The sequence below is a fragment of the Sus scrofa genome, chromosome 6, assembly GCF_054392235.1.
Source record: "Sus scrofa isolate SSC_HxYL_T2T_F1_AM1 chromosome 6, Sscrofa_HxYL_maternal_Yorkshire_Landrace_v2.0, whole genome shotgun sequence".
Classification (NCBI taxonomy): Eukaryota; Metazoa; Chordata; class Mammalia; order Artiodactyla; family Suidae; genus Sus; species Sus scrofa.
In genome coordinates this window covers 60,714,821-60,734,796 of record NC_139388.1, presented here as the reverse complement: position 1 = coordinate 60,734,796, position 19,976 = coordinate 60,714,821, and the positions used below count along the sequence as shown (strand labels likewise).

Below are 19,976 nucleotides of genomic sequence, written 5' to 3'. Positions count from 1 at the left end.
CAAGGAACCTACAAAAATCTCTAGCGTCAGTGAGCTTCGTAAATTCTGAGGAGCTAAGATCAACATTCAAACATCTATTATATTTCTATACGGCAGCAGTTAGCATGTGGAAACTGAAACGAAAAATACAGTAACATCTGTGACTATTCAACAAAGCAGCAGAAATACATTAAACAAAACACTGACACGGTTTTGAACTAAAAACCATAAAATGCTGGTCGAAGAAACCAAAGATGACACAACCAACCAGAGACCACAGCCGTTTATTGGAAAGGGTGACACAGAAATGACGAGCAACTGAGTCAGGCTTACTGCCCTTTTTACTGATATCTTGTAGACACAAGTGGGATTTTTCTAAAATTCATAAGGAAAGGCAAAGGAACTAGAAAAGCTGGGACACCTGAAGAAGAATAAACTGGTTGGGCTCATTCATTTCCAGACTTCTAATCGGGTAAAAAGTAACCGAGACTGTGGTATTTGCGGAGTAAGACACACAGGCCAAGGGAACAGAGAACCTGGAAAGGGCCCCAGACAAGTGCTGCCCACTGAATTTTGACAAAGGTACCAAGCAAAGTGAGGAAAGAGCTTTTAAAATGACACTGGTTCAACTGGTTTTCCCAAAAAAGGGAAAAGAAAAAAAATGAAATGCCAACAAAACTTCACATCTGTACAAATATTAGCTCAAAATTGAGCACAGCTTTAAATACGAAATGCAAAACTATAGGACTTTAAAACTCTGAGAGATTTAGACAAGAAAAACCAAGGGATAATATCCTCAGGATCTACCTCTATATGTTTGTTCTATCTTTATCTAAGTTTTAACATATTTGGACTTATTTTTTGGCCATACCCGCGGCATGCAGAAGTTCCCAGTCCAGGGATCGAACCCACGCCACAGCAGAGACAACATCGAATCCCTAGCCACTAGGACATCAGGGAGCGCCCTGGACTTTTAATTATTCTGCAGTTTCTCAGGTGAAAGGTGGAGACCTTGAGATCTATGACTCCTCATATGAATGCTCTGATGTGGATTCTGGTGTGAAAAGTCACGAAGAAATTTAAAATATTCTTTCCATTTGTAAGCTTTCTTTCTATTATGAATTCTTTGGTGACTCCTGAGGGGACAACGTGGCTTGAAAGGCCTTTCCACATTCAGTAAACTTGTCTGGGCTTCTCTCTAGTATAAATACTCTGACACTGAAGGCTTGAAGGTTTAATAAAAAGCCTTCCCACATTCATTACATTTGGAAGGCTGCTCTCCAGCGGGGACCTTGTGATGTTCTGTAGTTTTCTGGGGGGCTTTTTTGGCTTGTACTTCAGGGCCACACCCGCAGGCATATGGAGGTTCCCAGGCTAGGGGTTGATTTGGAGCTGCAGCCGCCAGCCGACACCACAGCCACAGCAACGTGGGATCCGAGCCACATCTGCGACCTGCACCACAGCTCCCGGCAACGCTGGATCCTTACACCATGGAGCGAGGCCAGGTATCAAACCCGCATCCTCACGGAGACTAGTTGGATTCGTTTCCACTGCGCCGCGACAAGAACTCCCAATGTAGCTTTGATCTGTGAGTAAAAGCCTTTGTGTGCAGGTTACATTCTTGCAGTCTCAGGAGAGAGGCACATCCTGACATTGAGTGAAGACAGCAAGTCCGCAGCCCTTGGGTGTGCACACAACAGGGACCTGGTCTCTCTTCAGTGTGGACTCCGCTGGCAATTCACGCCGGAAGGCTCTGGCACACTCATTATGCTGGTGAGGTCACTGCCTGCTGTGAATCCTCCGATGACTTGCAAGGCTGGAGTTTTGCGTAAAGAGCTTGCCGCATTCGTTGCATTTGTACGGCTTCTCGCCGGTGTGGATTTTCTTGTGTCGGTTGAAGTTGGAGCAGTGGATGAAGGCCTTGCCGCACTGATCACATCTGTACGGCTTCTCGCCAGTGTGGATTCGGCGGTGACTGGGCAGGCTTGAGCTCTGGCTGAAGACCTTGCCGCATATGTTGCACTTGTAAGGCTTCTCTCGAGTGTGCACGACCTGATGATAAGTGAGACTGGAATACACGCTGAAGGCTTTGCCGCACTCGTGGCACCGGAAGGGCTTCTCCCCGGTGTGATTTCTCCGATGACTCACCAGGCTTGAGTTTTGGGTGAAGACCTTGCCGCACTCGTCGCATTTGTAGGGTTTCTCGCCCGTGTGCATCACCTGGTGGCGGGTGAGATGCGAGCTCTGATTGAAGGCTTTGCCGCATTTACTGCATTTGTACGGTTTCTCTCCGGTGTGGATCCTGCGGTGATTGGTAAGACTTGAGCTCTGACTGAAGACTTTGCCGCAGGCCTTGCATTTGTAAGGTTTCTCTCGGGTGTGGACGACCTGATGGTAAATGAGGCTCGAGTACACGCTGAAGGCTTTGCCACACTCGTGACACGGGTACGGCCTCTCCCCGGTGTGAATGCGCCGATGGCGGACAAGGTGCGAACTGTAACTGAAGGCCTTACCGCACGCCTCGCACTCGTGCCGCTTCCCTCTTGAATGCGTCACCTGATGCCTCGTGAGGTGTGAGCGCTGGGCAAAGGCTCTGCCACACGCCTCGCACGTGTAAGGCTTCACACCCGCCAGGATCGCCTGGTGGCTGGTGGGCCGGGAGCTGTGGGTCAGGGCCTCGTCGTAGCCATCGCATGCGTAGGCTTTCTCCCCGACGTGTGCCTTCTGGTCGGCTGTGAGTGCCGGGGAAAGCCAGAAATCCCTGCCATACTCGGGAGGAAGGCTGGCATGGACCCTAGGAAGCACGCTCTCCAGCACAGAAAATGAGGAGCCGTTGCTGTCTGTCGGTGCAACTTGACCACACTCATAAAACTGCTCCTCAGTCTGGAACACCTGCAGTCCAGCCACGTGTGACCGAAAGCTTAGGCCAAGGCTGCTCGAGACAGGCTTGTTTCCTGCGTGTCTTCTACCACGTGGATCTGTTCTGCCAGGTGGATTTTTCTTAGGGGTCACGGGTGCTCTTTGGTGATTCCTTTTGTCATTTCGCCACTGGCCGTCGGAGTCATGCCTGTCTTGCTGGATCTCCTGGCAGCCGGCGTCTTTGGGGTTGGGGTCCCCGCGCTCGGGTGTCTGCAGTGACACGGTCGGCACGGTCTCCCCTGCGTGACTCTTCTCTTTCGGGGGTGGCGAGTCTTTGGTCACGCATTTGGGAGCGGCATCTACGAGACATAGAGAACCATGCGCTTCCTGTTAATTACCCGCTGCTAAATAAACACTTCAAAGCGGAGAACTTCAGATTACACGGAAAGGACGATGGATTGTGAAGAGTAAATAAACGCTGTGAGCGTGATCTTCAATTTGTGGACACGCAAAAAAGGACAGGATTCTCTTATAAAAAAGGGTGGCTACATGCAGTTCAAATTAATTTAGGGAAGCCTACTTCACACAATCAATGGCTGAAAAATTTACAGGGTACAAGTTTTTGTTTTTGTTTGTTTTTGGGGGGCTTTTTGGGGCTACACCCACAGCATATGGAAGTTACCAGGCTAGGGAGTCTAACCCGAGCTACAACTGCCAGCCTACACCACAGCCACAGCAAAGTCAGATCCGAGCCGCATCTGCGACCTACACCAGAACGCATGGCAGGGCCAGATCCTTAACTCACTCAGCGAGGTCGGGGATCAAACCCGCATCCTCATGGATACCAGGTGGATTCGTTAACCGCTGAGCCACGAAGGGAACTAGACAAGGTGCAAACTTAAGTTAGCCCTGAAAGGGGTATTTTTGCACATGACCCCAAATCACATACCATTTCACAGAAAACATGGCTGTTTCATATTAGAAGAAATAAAAATACTATACCCATTAAGTGCATATTTAATGTGCACCGATAAATGCTAAGGCACAGCATTCTACTGGTAAATGAGCCACAACAAATTTAACTAATGAGTAACATAAACGCCCACTGGAAATTGGAAAACCATAACTGCACTGTGGAAATGAAGAAGGATTTAATAAAACAATGTTACAAAAGATAATTCTCTGAATATCAGTCATGAATGGCCACTCAGAATGGCCAGGCTGCAACACGAGCACATGGTGGGAATTACAGTGCAGAACACACACTGAAAAGCTATCATTTAAGTCATTATGAAAGTAAAGAGAGAGTTCCCATCATGGATCATTGGTGACAAACCCTACCAGTACCCATGAGGACGAGGGTTTGATCCCTGGCCTTGCTCTGTGGGTTAAGGATCCCACATTGCTGTGGCTGTGGTGGAGGCTGGTAGCTACAGCTCCGATTCGACCCCTAGACTGGGAACCTCCCCACGCCGTGAGTGCGGCCCTAAAAAAAATAAATACATAATTAAAATAAAAATTAAAAAATAAGTAAAAACACGACAGAAGGTTGCCCTATCTTACTACACAGAGGAACTTCTGAGCCTTTACTATAAAACATGGAATATGCTAAGCCTTCCAACAGCACTAACTTGCCCATAGGTCCAGACAATGTGTTCTTTTTTTTTTGAAAATATTCTTTCCCATTATGGTTTACGACAGCATATTGAATATAATTCCTTGTGTTGTAAATAAATTATACTTTAATAAAAACTAAATTAAAAAAATGATGAGGAGTTCCCGTCGTGGCACAGTGGTTAACGAATCCGACTAGGAACCATGAGGTTGCGGGTTCGGTCCCTGGCCTTGCTCAGTGGGTTAAGGATCCGGCGTTGCCGTGAGCTGTGGTGTAGGATGCAGATGCGGCTTGGATCCCGCTTTGCTGTGGCTCTGGCGTAGGCCAGTGGCTACAGCTCCGATTAGACCCCTAGCCTGGGAACCTCCATATGCCGTGGGAGCGGCCCCAAAGAAATAGCAAAAAGACAAAAAAAAAAAAAAAAAAGATGAATACAGTTCCCTGTGCTATACAGTAGGACTTGTTATCTGTTTTATATATAGTAGTTCCTATCTGCCAATGCTAAATTCATTTATCCTTCCTACTGCCTTTTCCCTTTGGTAACCAAAAGTTTTCCTATGTCTATGAGTCTGTTAATAAGTTTGTTATCATATTTCAGATTCTACGCATAAGTTATATAATATGATACGTATCTTCCTCTTTCAGAGTTATTTCACTGAGTATGACAATTTTTAGATCCATCTAGACAGTGTGTTTTTTGTTTTTTGTTTTTTTTTTTTTGTCTTTATAGGGCTGCACCCGTGGCATATGGAGGTTCCCAGGCTGGGGGTCGAATCGGAGCTGTAGCCGCTGGCCTATTCCACAACCACAGCAACGCTGGATCCTTAACCCACTGAGCGAGGCCAGGTATCGAACCTGCGTCCCCGTGGATACTAGTCAGGTTCGTTAATCACTGAGCCACAAGGGGAACTCCAGTATTGTCCCTTTCTTAACTCTAGGGCATGGGGCAAAAAGGAAGAGATTTAAAAGAGAAGGAGTACAACGATGAGGCAAGAAACCAGGATTAGAAACACAGGGCAGAGGAGTTCCCATCGTGGCTCAGCAGTAATGAATCCGACCAGTATCCATTAAGACATGGGTTCAATCCCTGGCCCAGTTCAGTGGGTTAAGGATTGGGCATTGCCATGAGCTGTGGTGTAGGTCACAGATGCGGCTCGGATCCCGCGTGGCTGTGGCTCTGGCAGAGGCCAGTGGCTACAGCTTCGATTCGATCCCTAGCCTGGGAACCTCCATATGCCGTGGGTGCGGCCCTAAAAAAAAGAGAAAAAAGAAAGAAAGAAACACAGAGTAGAATAATTGCTGCCAGGGGCTACGGGGTACGGAAATGGGGAGGCTGGTAAAAGCGTACAAAACCTCAGTCATAGGATGCATAAGGTCTGAAGAGCTAGTGCCTAACAGGACTGCAGAGGCAGTGCCGAGTAAGAGCTCTAAGGGCTTCTGTCAGTCAGTGAATGAATGAGGTCACGTACAGGGTACCTAACCTGTTGGGAACCCTTTCCCAATGCACATGCGCATCACACCATCAAGCTGCACACGGCCTACTTCTTTTTTTTTTTTTTCCTCTTGTCTTTTTAGGGCTGAGCCCACAGCACATGGAGGTTCCCAGGCTAGGGGTGGAATCAGAGCTACAGCTGCCGGCCTACGCCACAGCCACAGCCATGTCCCATCCGAGCCGCATCTGTGACCTACAGCACAGCTCGTGGCAACTCTGGATCCTTACCCCACTGAGCGAGGACGGGGATGGAACCTGCATCCCCACGGATCCTAGTCGGACCTGCTGAGCCATGCAGGGACCTCCCTCACCGCCCGCGTCCAAACGCACAGCTCACAGGAGACAAGCAGACATCAAGCTCTCTTCCAAGACGCAATCGAAAGCACAGCCATAGAAAAGAAGGAAGCGGCTACTTTAAGCTTTCTGTAAGGTTTTATGCATCCTTAAGCTCTGGCATCACCCGTGAGCATGAAATGGGAAGATTGTGTGAAGAAAGGACAAGTTTCACGTCCAGGAGCTGCATCATGAAGCTTTTCAGGTCTGAGTCCTCAGGGCCTTGAGCTCCATCAGGCAAGGCAGGGGCTCCCAAGAGGCACACACGGGAAAATGCACAGACACCCAAGCGCAGATCCCAATTTCTAGAGGAAGCGATGCTCACCCACGGAGAGCAGGTTCCTGTAGGTCTCCAGCATCACGTCCCTGTACAAGGCCCTCTGGGCAGGGTCCAGGCAGGCCCACTCCTCCGGAGTAAACTCGATGGCCACGTCCTTGAAGGTCAACTGTGCCTGAAAGGAAAACACATTTAATCAAGAGACCCCGAGGTGAGTTCTTTCCTTCTTTTTGTTTTTGGTTCTTTTTAGGGCCGCACCTGTGGCATATGGAAGTCCCTAGGCTAGGGGTTAAATGAGAGCTGCAGCTGCAAGGCTGACACCACAGCCATGGCAACACCAGATCTGAGCCACTTCTGTGGCCCAGGCCGCAGCTCACAGCAACACTGGATCCTTAACCCACTGAATGAGGCCAGGGATGGAACCTGCACCCTCATGGATACTATGTCAGGTTCTTAACCTGCTGAGCTGCAATGGGAACTCCAAGAGTTCTTATTTTTACACAAAATGAGAAGAGGCAAGAGGTGTAAGGATCGATTCAATTGAAGTGAGTGTTATTATAGATCCACTTAATGTATTTTTTTTCTCTCTCTTTTTTTTTTTTTCTTTTTTTTGCTGTTTAGGGCTGCACCCAAAGCATATGGAGGTGCCCAGGCTAGGGGTCAAACTGGAGCTGCAGCTGCCGGCCTACACCACGGCCACAGCAACTCAGGATCCGAGCCACATCTGCGACCTACACCACAGCTCATGGCAATGCCGGATCCCTGACCCACTGAGTGAGGCCAGGGATCAAACCCACAACACCTCATGGATACTAGTCAGATTTGTTTCCACTGAGCCACAATGGGAAACTCCTTCACTTAATGTATTTTTGAGCAGGTTATGTGCCCTGAATTTCGACTTATTATACTTCTCTGCACGAGGTTATGAGAGCCTCTGAGTCAGGGTGGAGTCCCCATTTTTGTGGGCAATACAAGAAATCTTCACACACACACACACACACACACACACACACACACACACACACACACACACACAACACTGACTCGGGATTATCTACATAGAAATGTGAGATATTAGGCTCCATACACCAAGTGACACTCAGTGTCTGGGGAGCTAAAGTGACATCTTCAGAGATGACAATGTTCACAGTGGCTTGAAAGAAACTTCAGAGTCTACAACTGTAACGGTGACAGTAATGTCAGCAAGAGTTTGAACACATCTCATGTGCTAAGCATTACTCAGATGCTCTACATGCATTAATATAAAAATACGATGGAAAATTTAAAAAGATACAGTCCCATCCATCTGACAGAAGAGACAACTGTATCACAGACCTTCTAACTAACCTGCCTTAGGTCTAACTGCTCAATATAGGAGAGCATGCATATAAAGCCAAGTGTTTAGGTTCTAGAATTAAACCTAAAGAATTTAAGTTATGTAAGAGCATCCAAAGTACACCGACAGAGGGGTCCCTAAGAAAAGTTAAAACAAGTTCAAGCTTAACCACTTGTTAACTGGAGTTCCCGTCCTGGCTCAGTGGAAACGAATCTGACTAGCATCCATGAGGACACAAGTTCAATCCCCGGCCTTGCTCAGCAGGTTAAGAATCCAGCATTGCCATGAGCTGTGGTATAGGTCGCAGACGTGGCTCAGATCTGGCGTTGCTGTGGCTGTGGTGTAGGCTGGTGGCTGCAGCTCCAATTCAACCCCGAGCCTGGGAACCTCCATACACCACTCCACGGGTGTGGCCCTCAAAAAAGACACACAAAAAATGTAACTACATAAAATGTCATGCACACATGCACGCACATACATAAACGTTGCTCTCCCTATTACTCTTTTTATTTTTTTGTCTTTTTAGGGCCGCACGTACAGCATATGGAAGCCCCCAGGCTAGGAGTCTAATGAGAGCTGCAGCTGCAGGCCTACACCACAGCCACACAGGGTCCGAACCACATGTGCCAACTACAGCGCAGCTCACAGCACTGCCGGATCCTTAACCTACTGAACGAGGCCAGGGATCGAACACGTGTCCTCATGGACACTAATCCAGTTCATTACTGCTGGGCCACAACGGGAACTCCCCATTACTCTTCAACTCATAAATGTGAGCGTAGAAAAGAAATGTAAGGCAATGAAAACTATTTAAGATATAATTGCAACAACGAAATAACATATGCCATTTAGAAATAATATGTATTTTATAAAAACCATGGGCTGTGTATCCAGGCACTCATGCATACACTTCAATTTAATAGAACAAGAGTTGTCTCTCTCTGACCACCATAAAGTCTCTTCACAAGCTACGGGTCACTGGGTCATGGGGACTTGGAGTCTAAGTGGAGGGGACAGGCCCTGGGTGACTGGGAATGGACAGTGTCAGGCAGGACACTTCAGACAAGATGAGTGAGTCCAAAGAAGGGCATCCCAGGAAGGACAGACTGAAAAAGCAAGACTGAGAATATGACTTTACCTGAGAGAGCGCCATCTGGGACGCCTTTTCTTTCCTCTTCCTCCTCTTCTGGACTTCTTCCTCAGGAAACCTGAGTCTTTAGAGGTTGAGCTTGAAAGGTGCAAAGATGCTGGAGTTCTCTCTGTGGCTCAGCAGAAATGAACCCGACTAGTCTCCATGGGGACATGGGTTCGATCTCTGGCCTTGCTTCGTGGGTTAAGGAGCCAGTGTTGCCGTGAGCTGTGGTGTAGGTCGCAGACGCGGCTCAGATCCTGCAGTGCTGTGGCTGTGGTGTAGGCTGGTGGCTGCAGCTCTGATTCAGCTCTTAGCCTGGGAACCTCCATGTGCTGAGGGTGGGGCCCTAAAAAGACAAAAAAATTAATGAATTTTTAAAAAAAAGTTGCAAAGATGCTGTTAAATGCTCAGGATCATCATGCCCCCTTCCTGTGCCACAACCACACACACAGGGGAGAGGTCACCATGTGGAAGAGACGGGCCTCTGCTGCCCACGGTCCCAGGAGGGACTCAGGACAGGAGACTCCCATGGAGACCAACAGGGGAGGGTGCCCACACTCTCTTGAGATCATGCTCCCCTCCTGGTGAGGCCCTCACCCACACTGCAGCCGTGGGCACCTCAGCTGGACCCCACAACCCCCTGCAGGTCACAGACCAGCCCTGCTCCATCCCTGTGCAGAGCAGAGCCCCTGCCCCCTCAGCCCAGATCTCAGCCTCAGGATTGGGAGGACCCGGAGCCTTGCTGCTCAAGGATGGATCCAGATTGGAATCCCCTGGGGCACTTTTAACATTACTGGGGCCTAGGCTCCACCCAATTATTTGGGGAAAATCTCTAATCAGGAAGCACAAAACATGTATATGCCTCATCCATTTAATGTGAACCCTGGTTTGAGTCCCAAGGAAGCAAACCCAGTAGTTCCCTTGTGGTGCAGTGGGTTAAGTATCTGGCACTGTCACGATAGCCGCCTCAGTCACTGCTATGGCACAGGTTCAGTCCCTGGCCTAGGCACTTTCTCATGCCGTGGGTGCAGCCAGAAAAAGGGGTAACTGATAAGGACCTATTTATAGCATAGGGAACTACAGTCGGTATTTTGTATAATCTACAAGGGAAAAGAATCTGCAAAAGGATATGTGTATATATCTGTATAACTGAATGATTTTGCCGTACACATGAAACTAACACAACACTGTAAATCAACTATACATCAATTAAAAAAAAAAAGCTGGGAGTTCCCTTTGTGGCTCAGCGGCTAACAAACCCAACTAGGATCCATGAGGATACGGGTTCAATCCCTGGCCTCGCTCAGTGGGTTGGGGATTCGGTGTTGCTGTGAGCTGCGATGTACGTAGCAGACATGGCTCAGATCCTGCGTTGCTGTGGCTCTGGTGTAGGCCGGCAGCTGTAGCTCTAATTTGACCCCTAGCCTGGGAACCTCCATATGCCTCGGGTGCGGCCCTAAAAAACAAAACAAAACAAAAAAAGAGGCAGAAAAAGAATACATGATAACTGAGCCCCTTTGCTGTTCGGCAGAAAGGAACACTGTGTATCAACTACATTAAAAAAACAAAAAACAAACAAACATATTCCCCCCCCCAAAATACCAAAACAACTCCTGAGATGTACAAGTTGCAGATGCACCGGAGGAAGGATGCCCAACTGTCCTGAGACGGAGTGGGGCTGGCATCCTGGAGCCCAAGTGCAGAGTCAGCGACACACCAGGTCATACCTGCAGGCCCTCTGGCCTGGCCTGCATTTGGGAGACTGACAAGCATCCAGCCCAAGAGAGGGAGGAGCTGCCCAGGAGCAGAGGAGGCAGCTCAGGCCAGAAGTCTTCACTCAGAGCACTCTCCTCCCTCTCAAACGGTGGAAGGGAGTTCTCGCTGCAGTTCAGCAGGTTAAGCACCCCATTAGTTTCCATGAGGATGCAGGTTTGATACCTGGACTTGTTCAGGGGGTTAAGGATCCGGTGTTGCTGTGGCTGTGGTGGAGGCCGGCAGCGGCAGCTCCAATTCGGCCCCTAGCCTGGGAACGTCCATATGCCGCAGGTGTGGCCCTAAAAAGACGAAAAAGAGGGAGGGTGGGGACAAGGGCAAGGTCAACCAGAATTGCAGTGAGCTGATCCATGGTCATGGCCACAGGATGAGAGGAGGGTCCCGTCAGCAATGCAAGAGACCATCCCCGGCAGAAAGAGAAGGGGCCTCTTGGCTGCCCAGACTCCTCAGTGGAGAAACATTGCCGGGGCATGAATTCTCACCTTGCTATGATGGTGGCTTCAACAGCCCCAGCCCCCGATCGCGAGGTCTTGGGATTGTGCGAACTGATAGCTGAACAGCAGCAAGTGCGTGTGTCTGAACAGAACATTAGCAAGGAAGGCAGAGGACGTGAAGGGAGGGACACACAGGAGAGGCACAGACAAACCACTTTCATCCCTCGGGAGAAGCGCCTGCTGTTCTCAACATGATGGAGAAAAGGCAGAAGTATGTGCTGGGGGCCAGCATGGGCTGGGCGGGAAAAAACTTTGCCTCTCTCTAAACACCACTCCAGGGGTTCCGGTCGTGGCTCAGCAGAAACGAATCTGACTAGCATCCGTGAGGACGTGGGTTCCATCTATGGCCTCGCTCAGTGGGTTAAGGATCCAGTGTTGCCATGAGCCGTGGTGTCGGTTGCAGACCCGGCTCAGATCTGGTGTGGCTGTGGCTGTGGCTGTTGGACTCCCTAGCCTGGGAACTTCCATATGTCACAGGTACGGCCCTAAAAAGACAAAATATATAAATAAATAAGACTCCATCAAAAATTAAAAATAAACAGAGAGATAGATAAATTAGTAGCTATGACCCCGTGACTTCACCCTGTTCTGGTCTAGTCACTGCTGAGCCCAGGGCTGCCCTGTGAGGATGCCTGCTCCGATCCCTGCATCTTCCTGCCACTCCCGGGGCCGAAAGCCCTAAGAGAGGCACTCCCCTCCCTCTCCTCAGCAGTACCCAGGACCCTCTGCTGCTCCTCACTGAAGACGCAGCCTTGTTCCAAAGTGAGTTTGGACCACCTGGCCCTGCGGCTGCCCGGCTGCGCTGGGACGGTGTTTGTGAGGGTCTGTGCGACCAGGAGACAGAAATCACCACTGGCCTGGATGCAGGGGAGGTGAGCTGCATCCTGTGAAGGTCAGTCCCGCCTAGAGATGGGCACCCTCAGTCAAGTGAGCCAGACAGAGAGGCAAATGTGTGATGCAGAGTCCGAGGGGGGGAAGAAAAAAGATATAAATGAACTTATTGACAAAACAGGAATAGACCCACAGACAGAGAAAATAAACTTATGGTTACCAAAGGGGAAGGAGGGGTGGAGAGGAATAAATTACAAGTTCGGGATGAACAGATACACACAACCATCAAACAGATAACCAACAAGGACTAGAGCACTGAGAACTATACTCGATTTTTTTTTTTTTTTTTTTTTTTTGTCTTTTTAGGGCCACACCCATGGCATATGGAAGTTCCCAGACTAGGTGTCAAATTGGAGCTGCAGCCTACACCACAGCCACAGCCACCCCAGATCTAAGGTGCATTTGTGACCTACATTGCAGCTCATGGCAACACCAGATCCTTAACCCACTGAGCGGGGCCAGGGATTGAACACAAATCCTCATGGATAGTCATGTTCATCACCCCTGAGCCACAAAAGAGACTCCCTCGATATTCTGTAATAACCTATGAGGAAACAGAATATGAAAAAGAGGGAGTTCCCTGGTGGTCTAGTGGATAGGATTCAGGTGCTTTCACTGCTGTGGCCTGGGTTCAATTCTTGGTCTGGGAACTGAGAGCCCACATCAAGCTGCTACTTGCTGCAGCCAACAACAACAAAAGAATCTGAAAAAGAATATATAAAAGATACATGCACCCCTATGTTCACTGCAGCAGTATTCACAATAGCCAAGACATGGAAACAACCTAAATGCCCATCAACAGAATGGATTAAGAAGATTTGGTACATATATACAATGGAATACTACACAGCCATAAAAAGGAGAATAATGCCATTTGCAGCTACACAATTGTAACTAGAAATTCTCATAATATGTGAAGTCAGTCACAAAAAGAAAGACAAATACCATATGATAACACTTATATGTGGCATCTAAAGTATGGCACAAATGACATTATCTACAGCACAGAAACAGACTCATGGATATAGAGAACAGACTTGTGGTTGCCAAGGGGGAGAGGGAGGGAGGGAGTGGGATGGATGAGGAGTTTGGGGTTGGAAGATGCAAACTATTACATTTAGAATGGATAAGTAATGAGGTCCTACTGTACAGCACAGGGAACTATGGCCAATCTCTTGGGATAGAACATGATGGCAAAAAAAACACAAAAAAACAAAACACAAACAAACAAACAAACAAAAAACCACAAACGGAGTTCCTGTCGTGGTGCAGTGGAAACCAATCCAACTAGGAACCATGAGGTTGCAGGTTCGATCCCTGGCCTCGCTCAGTGGGTTAAGGATCCGGTGTTGCCGTGAGCTGTGGCATAGGTCGCAGAGGTGGCTTGGATCTGTCATTGCTGTGGCAGTGGCGTAGGCTAAAAGGTGAAGCTCCGATTAGACCCCTAGCCTCGGAACCTCCATATGCCACAGTGTGGTCCTAAAAAAAAGACAAAAATAAAAAAAAACAACATGATGGGAGACAACATGAGAGAAAAAGTATATCTATCTATCTATCTATATGTATAACTGGGTCATTTTGCTGTAGAGCTGAAATTGATACAATACTGTAAATCAACTAAAAAAAAATTTTAGGAGTTCCTTTCGTGGCTCAGTGGTTAACGAATCCGACTAGGAACCACGAGATTGCGGGTTCTATCCCTGGCCTTGCTCAGTGGGTGAACGATCGGGCGTTGCCGTGAACTGTGGTGTAGGGACGCGGCCTGGATCCCTCATTGCTGTGGCTTTGGTGTAGGCTGGCGGCTACAGCTCCAATTAGACCCCTAGCCTAGGAACCTCCATGTGCTGCAAAAAGACCTCCCCCCCCAAAAAAAAAATTAAAAAAAAAAATATATACATATAAACTGAATCACTTTGCTGTATACCTGAAAATAACACAACATTGAGAATGCTGTGTATTTCAATTAAAAAAAAAAGGAGTTCCCGTTGTGGCACAGAGAAAACGACCAGTATCTATGAGGATGTGGGTTTGATCCCTGGCCTTGCTCAGTGGATTGGCGATCTGGCATTGCTGTGAGCTGTGGGGCAGGTCACAGACTTGGTGTAGATCCCTCATTGCTATGGCTGTAATGTAGGCCAGCAGCTGCAGCTCTGATTTGACTCCCCTGGGAACTTCCACACGCTGCAGGCACGGCTCTAAAACACACACACACACACACAAAAAGAAAAGAAAGACAATCCCAAGGATAAGCCTTTTTACTGTAGGTGTGTCACTGTAATGTCACTGCCCTCTGATTTTTCAAAGCTCTTTCCCTAAATCATGGTCCCCTTATAAACTCTCACCTGGTGTTTTGCCAATAGACCCAACAACCTCTCCCTAAGGAAAATCACCTTTCAGCTGAGTTTTCAAAGACCCCACTTCAGAGTTCCTGTTGTGGCTCAGTGGGTTAAGAACCCGAATAGTATTCATGAGTATGTGGGTTCAATCCCTGGCCTCACTCAGTGGGTTAAGGATCCAGTGTTGCTGTGAGCTGTGGTGTAGGTCACCAGATGCGGCTAGGATCCTGAGGTGCTGCAGTTGTGGTGTAGGTTGGAAGCTATAGCTCTGATTTGACCCCTAGCCTGGGAACTCCCATATGCCATAGGTGAGGCCCTAAAAAGAAAAGAAAAGAAAGAAAGAAATAAAAGGCCCCACTTTGGAGATCCTGCTGTGGCTCAGTGGAAACAAAATCTGATTAGTATCCACGAGGATGCAGATTCGATCCCTGGTCTCGCTCAGTGGATTAAGGATCCGGTGTTGCCGTGAGCTGGGGTGTAGGTCACAGACGCGGCTCCCATCTGGTGTTGCTGTGGCTGTGCTGTAGCTCAGATTTGACCCCTAGCCTGGGAACTTCCATATGCTGAGGGTGGGACCCTAAAAACACAAAAACAAAAACAAAAACAAAAAATAGAAATAAGCTCTGAGCAAACTTCTTCATCATGACGTGCTGGGCTGTGTTGGGAGAAGGTTCCAAGTCACTGCAGCCCATCCTTCATCCCTTGCAGAGAACAATTGAGGGGGACCTGAGGCAAACAGCTTACTATCACTTCACAGCTCGCTATTTTAACAGATTAAAAAGAAAGAGGAGGAGAGAAAAAACATGCGACTAACCGGTTAAACTAGGTTTGACCGTTAAGATAAAAGATCACCAACATCCTTACCAAGTAGTACACAACGGAATAAGCTAAATTTATTTACTAGGTTCCAAAGAATGTTTCCAACAAAGAGGAGAGAGCCCACAGGCCCCGTCTGAACTGGACACAATTTAAAAGAGAAATAGTTTGGAGTTCCCTGACGGCCTGGCAGGTAAGGGTGCAGGAACTCTGCCATGCTGCAGACTCAGACAAAACAACAAACAAACAAACAAAACGGAAAGTGAATTCTACCAAACATATAAGGAAGAACTCACACTGATCCTTCTTCTCACACTCTTCCAAAAGAATGAAGGCAAAAGAACACGCCCCAAAACAAGGACACTAACACAAAAACAAACTGCAGGCCAAAATCTTTGGTGAATATAGATACAAAAATCTTCATAAAATACTAGCAAACTGAATCCAGTATACTTAAAAGCCTGGAAGCCTTACAGTAAAGCCCTCAGGCACTAACACTAGAAGTCAGCATACAAACCCCAACAGGAAGATATCAATGACTGGCCTCAAAGGAATTATTCTCCTTGTCCAGCAACAAGCCCAGCCAATGAGAAACACCTTGTGCCTCCAAAAGTCCACTTTCCTCCAATGGGCTTTTGTGCAGAACAACTACTCCCACCTTCCCCCTTTTTCTCTAGAAAGTAATATTCCTCTCCTTTGCTTGCTGGGACTTCCCTGTGGTTTCTGCTACTTTTCCAGTCCTGTATTGTGATTCCTTAAGGAACCCGTGCTGCTGGTTTATTGTTTTATAATAACTCGTACTGTGTCTTTCCACGTTCCTCATCTATCCTTCACTGTGCCAGCTGTTTATGGTTGTCCTTCATTCTTTTCTCTTTTTCTACTTCTGAGTTCTCTTGACCAGGAATGGGATATGTGGATGAAGCATGTCTCCTGCCACATCAGTAAACAAAGGATGCGGTGGCTCTCAGTGGATGCAGCCTCCCCACCCTGCCTCACTTGGGACTGTGCACTCTGAGGGGACTCAGGATGGAGAAAAGCAGAATGCTGGCCTTGGACAGTCAAGGTGCACATCCAAGGAAGGATTTCCAAGAGCCCAGACTTTACCACCTTCCCATACACTGAAAAGCAGTAAATTCATTAACTTGACATTTCTGGTTTTCTTTAACACTTAACTTTTTTTTTTTTTTTAAGTGCCACACCCGCAGCATACGGAGGTTCCCAGGCTAGGGGTTATAGCCGCTGGCCTACACCACAACCACAGCAACGACAGACTGAAGCCGCGTCTGCAAGACTACACCACCTCTCAGGGGAATGCAGGACCCTTCACCCACTGAGTGAGGTCAGGGATCAAACCTTTGTCCTCATGGTTCCTAGTCAGATTCGTTTCCGCTGAGCCACGATGGGAACTCCAACACGAATCTTTGGATGCGCCAACTAACTGGATTGTTGTTGTGGCTTTTTTCGTTTTGTTTTTGCAAAACTCCTATACACCCTCGGCTCCTCCTTCACCTCTTGGGAGCAGTCCCTCAGAGAGGCTGTGGCTGGGCTTAAGTCCGCAGTTTTGGTTTTTTGATTGTAAGTTGATTTACAATGTTGTGCCAACTGCTGCTGTACAATAAAGTGAACCATGCATACACACACGCTCTTTTTCTCATATTATCTTCTACCATGTTCTTATCCAAAAGCCTATAGTTCCCTTGTGCTGTACAGTAGGACCTCACCGCTTATCCATTCTAAATGCAATAGTGTGCATCTACCAACCCCAAGTCCTCAGTTTTATCTGCCAAATAAAACATAATTCTCAACTTCTAGGTGATACCTGTTTAGTCAACAGAAAGGATTAGATGCCCGTTTATTAATTCCACAGTAACAGAGCACGTTATCGAGTGGGGTAGAATTTGGGGCAGAAAAATTCTGAGTGTCTCAAGACAGGCCCGTTTTAGCTTTTTTCCCCAACTGCAAGGTGAGGAGAGACAGAGACTAAAAACGAGGGGCCTGGGAACCAGAACATCCCGGCTGTGGAGTGTGCGAGGTGAAGGAAAGTGGGTGTGTTTCTGGAACGGAGCGGGCTCTCCAGAATCCCGGGGCCAGAAGCAGGACGGAGCCTCTCCTGCAGCGGGGCGGTGGGCTCGCGGCCCTCCAGGGGCGGAGACGCCGAGGCAAGGGGGCGCGAGGGGCAGGGATCCGCTCGCGGATTTCCACAGGAAAGCGAAGCCGCAGCCCCTCCCCCTCCCGCCTCGCACGGCGACGCCTGCATTTACTTCGTCTGCTGGACGAAGGCCGGGATTTTAGGATCAGTAGGAGCCTCGGACCCAGATACGGGGGACAGGGTACCGCAAACACCGGTTTAAACAAGAAAGATGAAACTCACGCTCTCGTAGGGTGACCCTCGCTCCGCGGGAACCGCTTCCGGGTCTGCAGGAAACTGCGCAGTGAGCGTGGAGGAGAGAGGCGGGGCGACGTGGAGGCGGGGCCTGGGCTGGGAGGGACGTAGAGACGTAAAAGAGAGCGGACCCGGGCGGGGCCAGATCGGGGGCGGGGCCAGATCGGGGGGCGGGGCTAGGGCTGCACTCTCCCGGTGCCTCTGGTTTTCAGGATTTGAAAGTGCTTGTCTGTTTCTTCTGTGCAACCCTGTTGCTTCCTGCTTATTTTAAGACACTGTTGAAACCACGCAGGATCCGTCACTCTCCCCGGTACAAATCCTTTCTTATGTCCCTCTTCCTGTTTGTGGGAAATAGGCTTCAGCCTCCTAGACTCTCCTTGAGTATCAAAAGTCAGAGTCACATAGTTGCTAATCAGGAAGTAAGGGAATGCAGAAACGAAGGAGGAGCAATCAAGCAACAACGGTGCATGCAGTGATTAAAGCAGGATCCTGGGTGCTCCTGAATTATCTCTGAGTTATTCTATGGGAACTAAACCCACACCTAGGTGGAGGATGTTAATTTTAGGCTGAGCTCAAGATTCCTGGAGCGCCTCCCTATACCTCACAATGAAAGGATGAAAATGCAACCTAACCCTCCCAGAACCCAGGAAGTTAATAAAAAGCTCTAAATGCCCCCGAATTCCAGACCCTGCTGGCTGCCAGTAAATAGGTAGAAGGTCACACTTCCTATTGTTCCAGGGCCTGCTATCCTGGCCTAAGTAAGATAACAGGAAATGAGTTGACTAATCGCTTATCTGGATTCTGTAAAACTGACTGGCACCATAGAAGAATTGATTACACATTGACAGCCCTAGTGACCTATCTCAACTGCAATCTGTCACTCTGCCCAGGAGCCCACGCAGATGCGGACCTCCGGAGCTATTTTAAAATGATTGGTCCACGGAGCGCGGGCTCTCGATATTTTAAAATGATTGGTCCACGGAGCGCGGGCTCTCGATATTTTAAAATGATTGGTCCACGGAGCGCGGGCTCTCGATATTTTAAAATGATTGGTTTGTGACGCACAGGCTTTGTTGTGAACCCCATAAAAGCTGTCCCGATTCCGCACTCGGGGCCGCAGTCCTCTACCCCTGCGTGGTGTACGACTGTGGGCCCCAGCGCGCTTGGAATAAAAATCCTCTTGCTGTTTGCATCAAGACCGCTTCTCGTGAGTGATTTGGGGTGTCGCCTCTTCCGAGCCCGGACGAGGGGGATTGTTCTTTTACTGGCCTTTCAACTACCAACCAAGAAGAAGAAAGTCATGCACCTCGCAGCCCTTGAAACCGAGCTGGGCTCTGCGCGGCTCCTGGGCACAAAAGGCTTTCTGTGTCCCCCATTTCTGGTCTATAGGAAATAGGCCTCATTCAACCTCCACGACCCTCTCTGAGTTCCAAAGGGCAGGTTCTAACAGTTGCCAATTCAGGGAAGGGAGGGGATGCAGAGACCGGGGAGGAGCAGTTAAGAGACAATCGAGCAGCCTTGGGGCAGGGTCCTGGTCCCGATCTTTGAGTTCTTTTGCAGGAACTAAGGCCCCCACCCAGGTGGAAAGTGGCAACCTCGGACTGAGTGAAATATTACTGGAGCACTGCCCCGTTACCTCATCACAAACCAATAAAAAAAAAAAGCCACATACCCTGCTGCCTGCACCCCAAATTCTGTCTCTAAAAACTCCCTCGAAGTTCCTTTTGTGGCTCAGCAGGTTAACTCGATTAGCATCCATGAGGACATGGGTTCAATCCCTGGCCTCCCTCAGTGCGTGAAGGATCTGGTGTTGCCTTGAGCTGTGGTCTAGGTCACAGATCCGGCTCGGATGCCTCCCTGCTGTGGCTGTGGTGTAGGCCGTCAGCAGTAATTGATCAGGAACTCTTTTACCCTGAAGTTGCCTATTCTTGGGAGGGGCTGTTAAAAGGGCAGTGTTATTTTGGATTACAATGCTCAAGACTGGTCCAAAATTCTGGGCCCTTGGAAGAGGGAAGAAACTTAAGTAAGTTTGACTTCACAAGCATCGTTCTGCAGAGAAGGAAAAATTCTACTTTACTGCCTTTGGGTCTTTGACGGGGCCTAAGAATCAAACAGACATAAGACAGGTAACAGGAAAAACATATAAAAATTTAATGAAATGGCACAGTGTGTTAGAGGATCTGGCATTGCCACAGCTGCAGCATAGGTCACAGCTGTGGCTTGGATTCAATCCCTGGCCTGGGAACTTCCAAATGTTGTG

At 48.5% G+C, this 19,976-nt stretch overlaps 1 protein-coding gene across 1 annotated transcript; it reads right to left on the bottom strand.

Annotated features, from left to right (window-relative positions):
* Positions 1-246: 246 nt before the first annotated feature.
* On the bottom strand, positions 247-17,040 carry LOC110261292 (uncharacterized). The gene is made up of 4 exons (XM_084961625.1): positions 16,741-17,040; positions 9,030-10,265; positions 6,604-6,730; positions 247-3,197 (listed from the first exon to the last, which is right to left on the bottom strand). The coding sequence occupies exons 2-4, from the start codon at positions 9,042-9,044 to the stop codon at positions 1,759-1,761; spliced, it is 1,581 nt and encodes a 526-aa protein (XP_084817751.1). The 5' UTR covers positions 9,045-10,265; positions 16,741-17,040; the 3' UTR covers positions 247-1,758.
* Between the last annotated feature and the right edge of the window lie 2,936 nt (positions 17,041-19,976).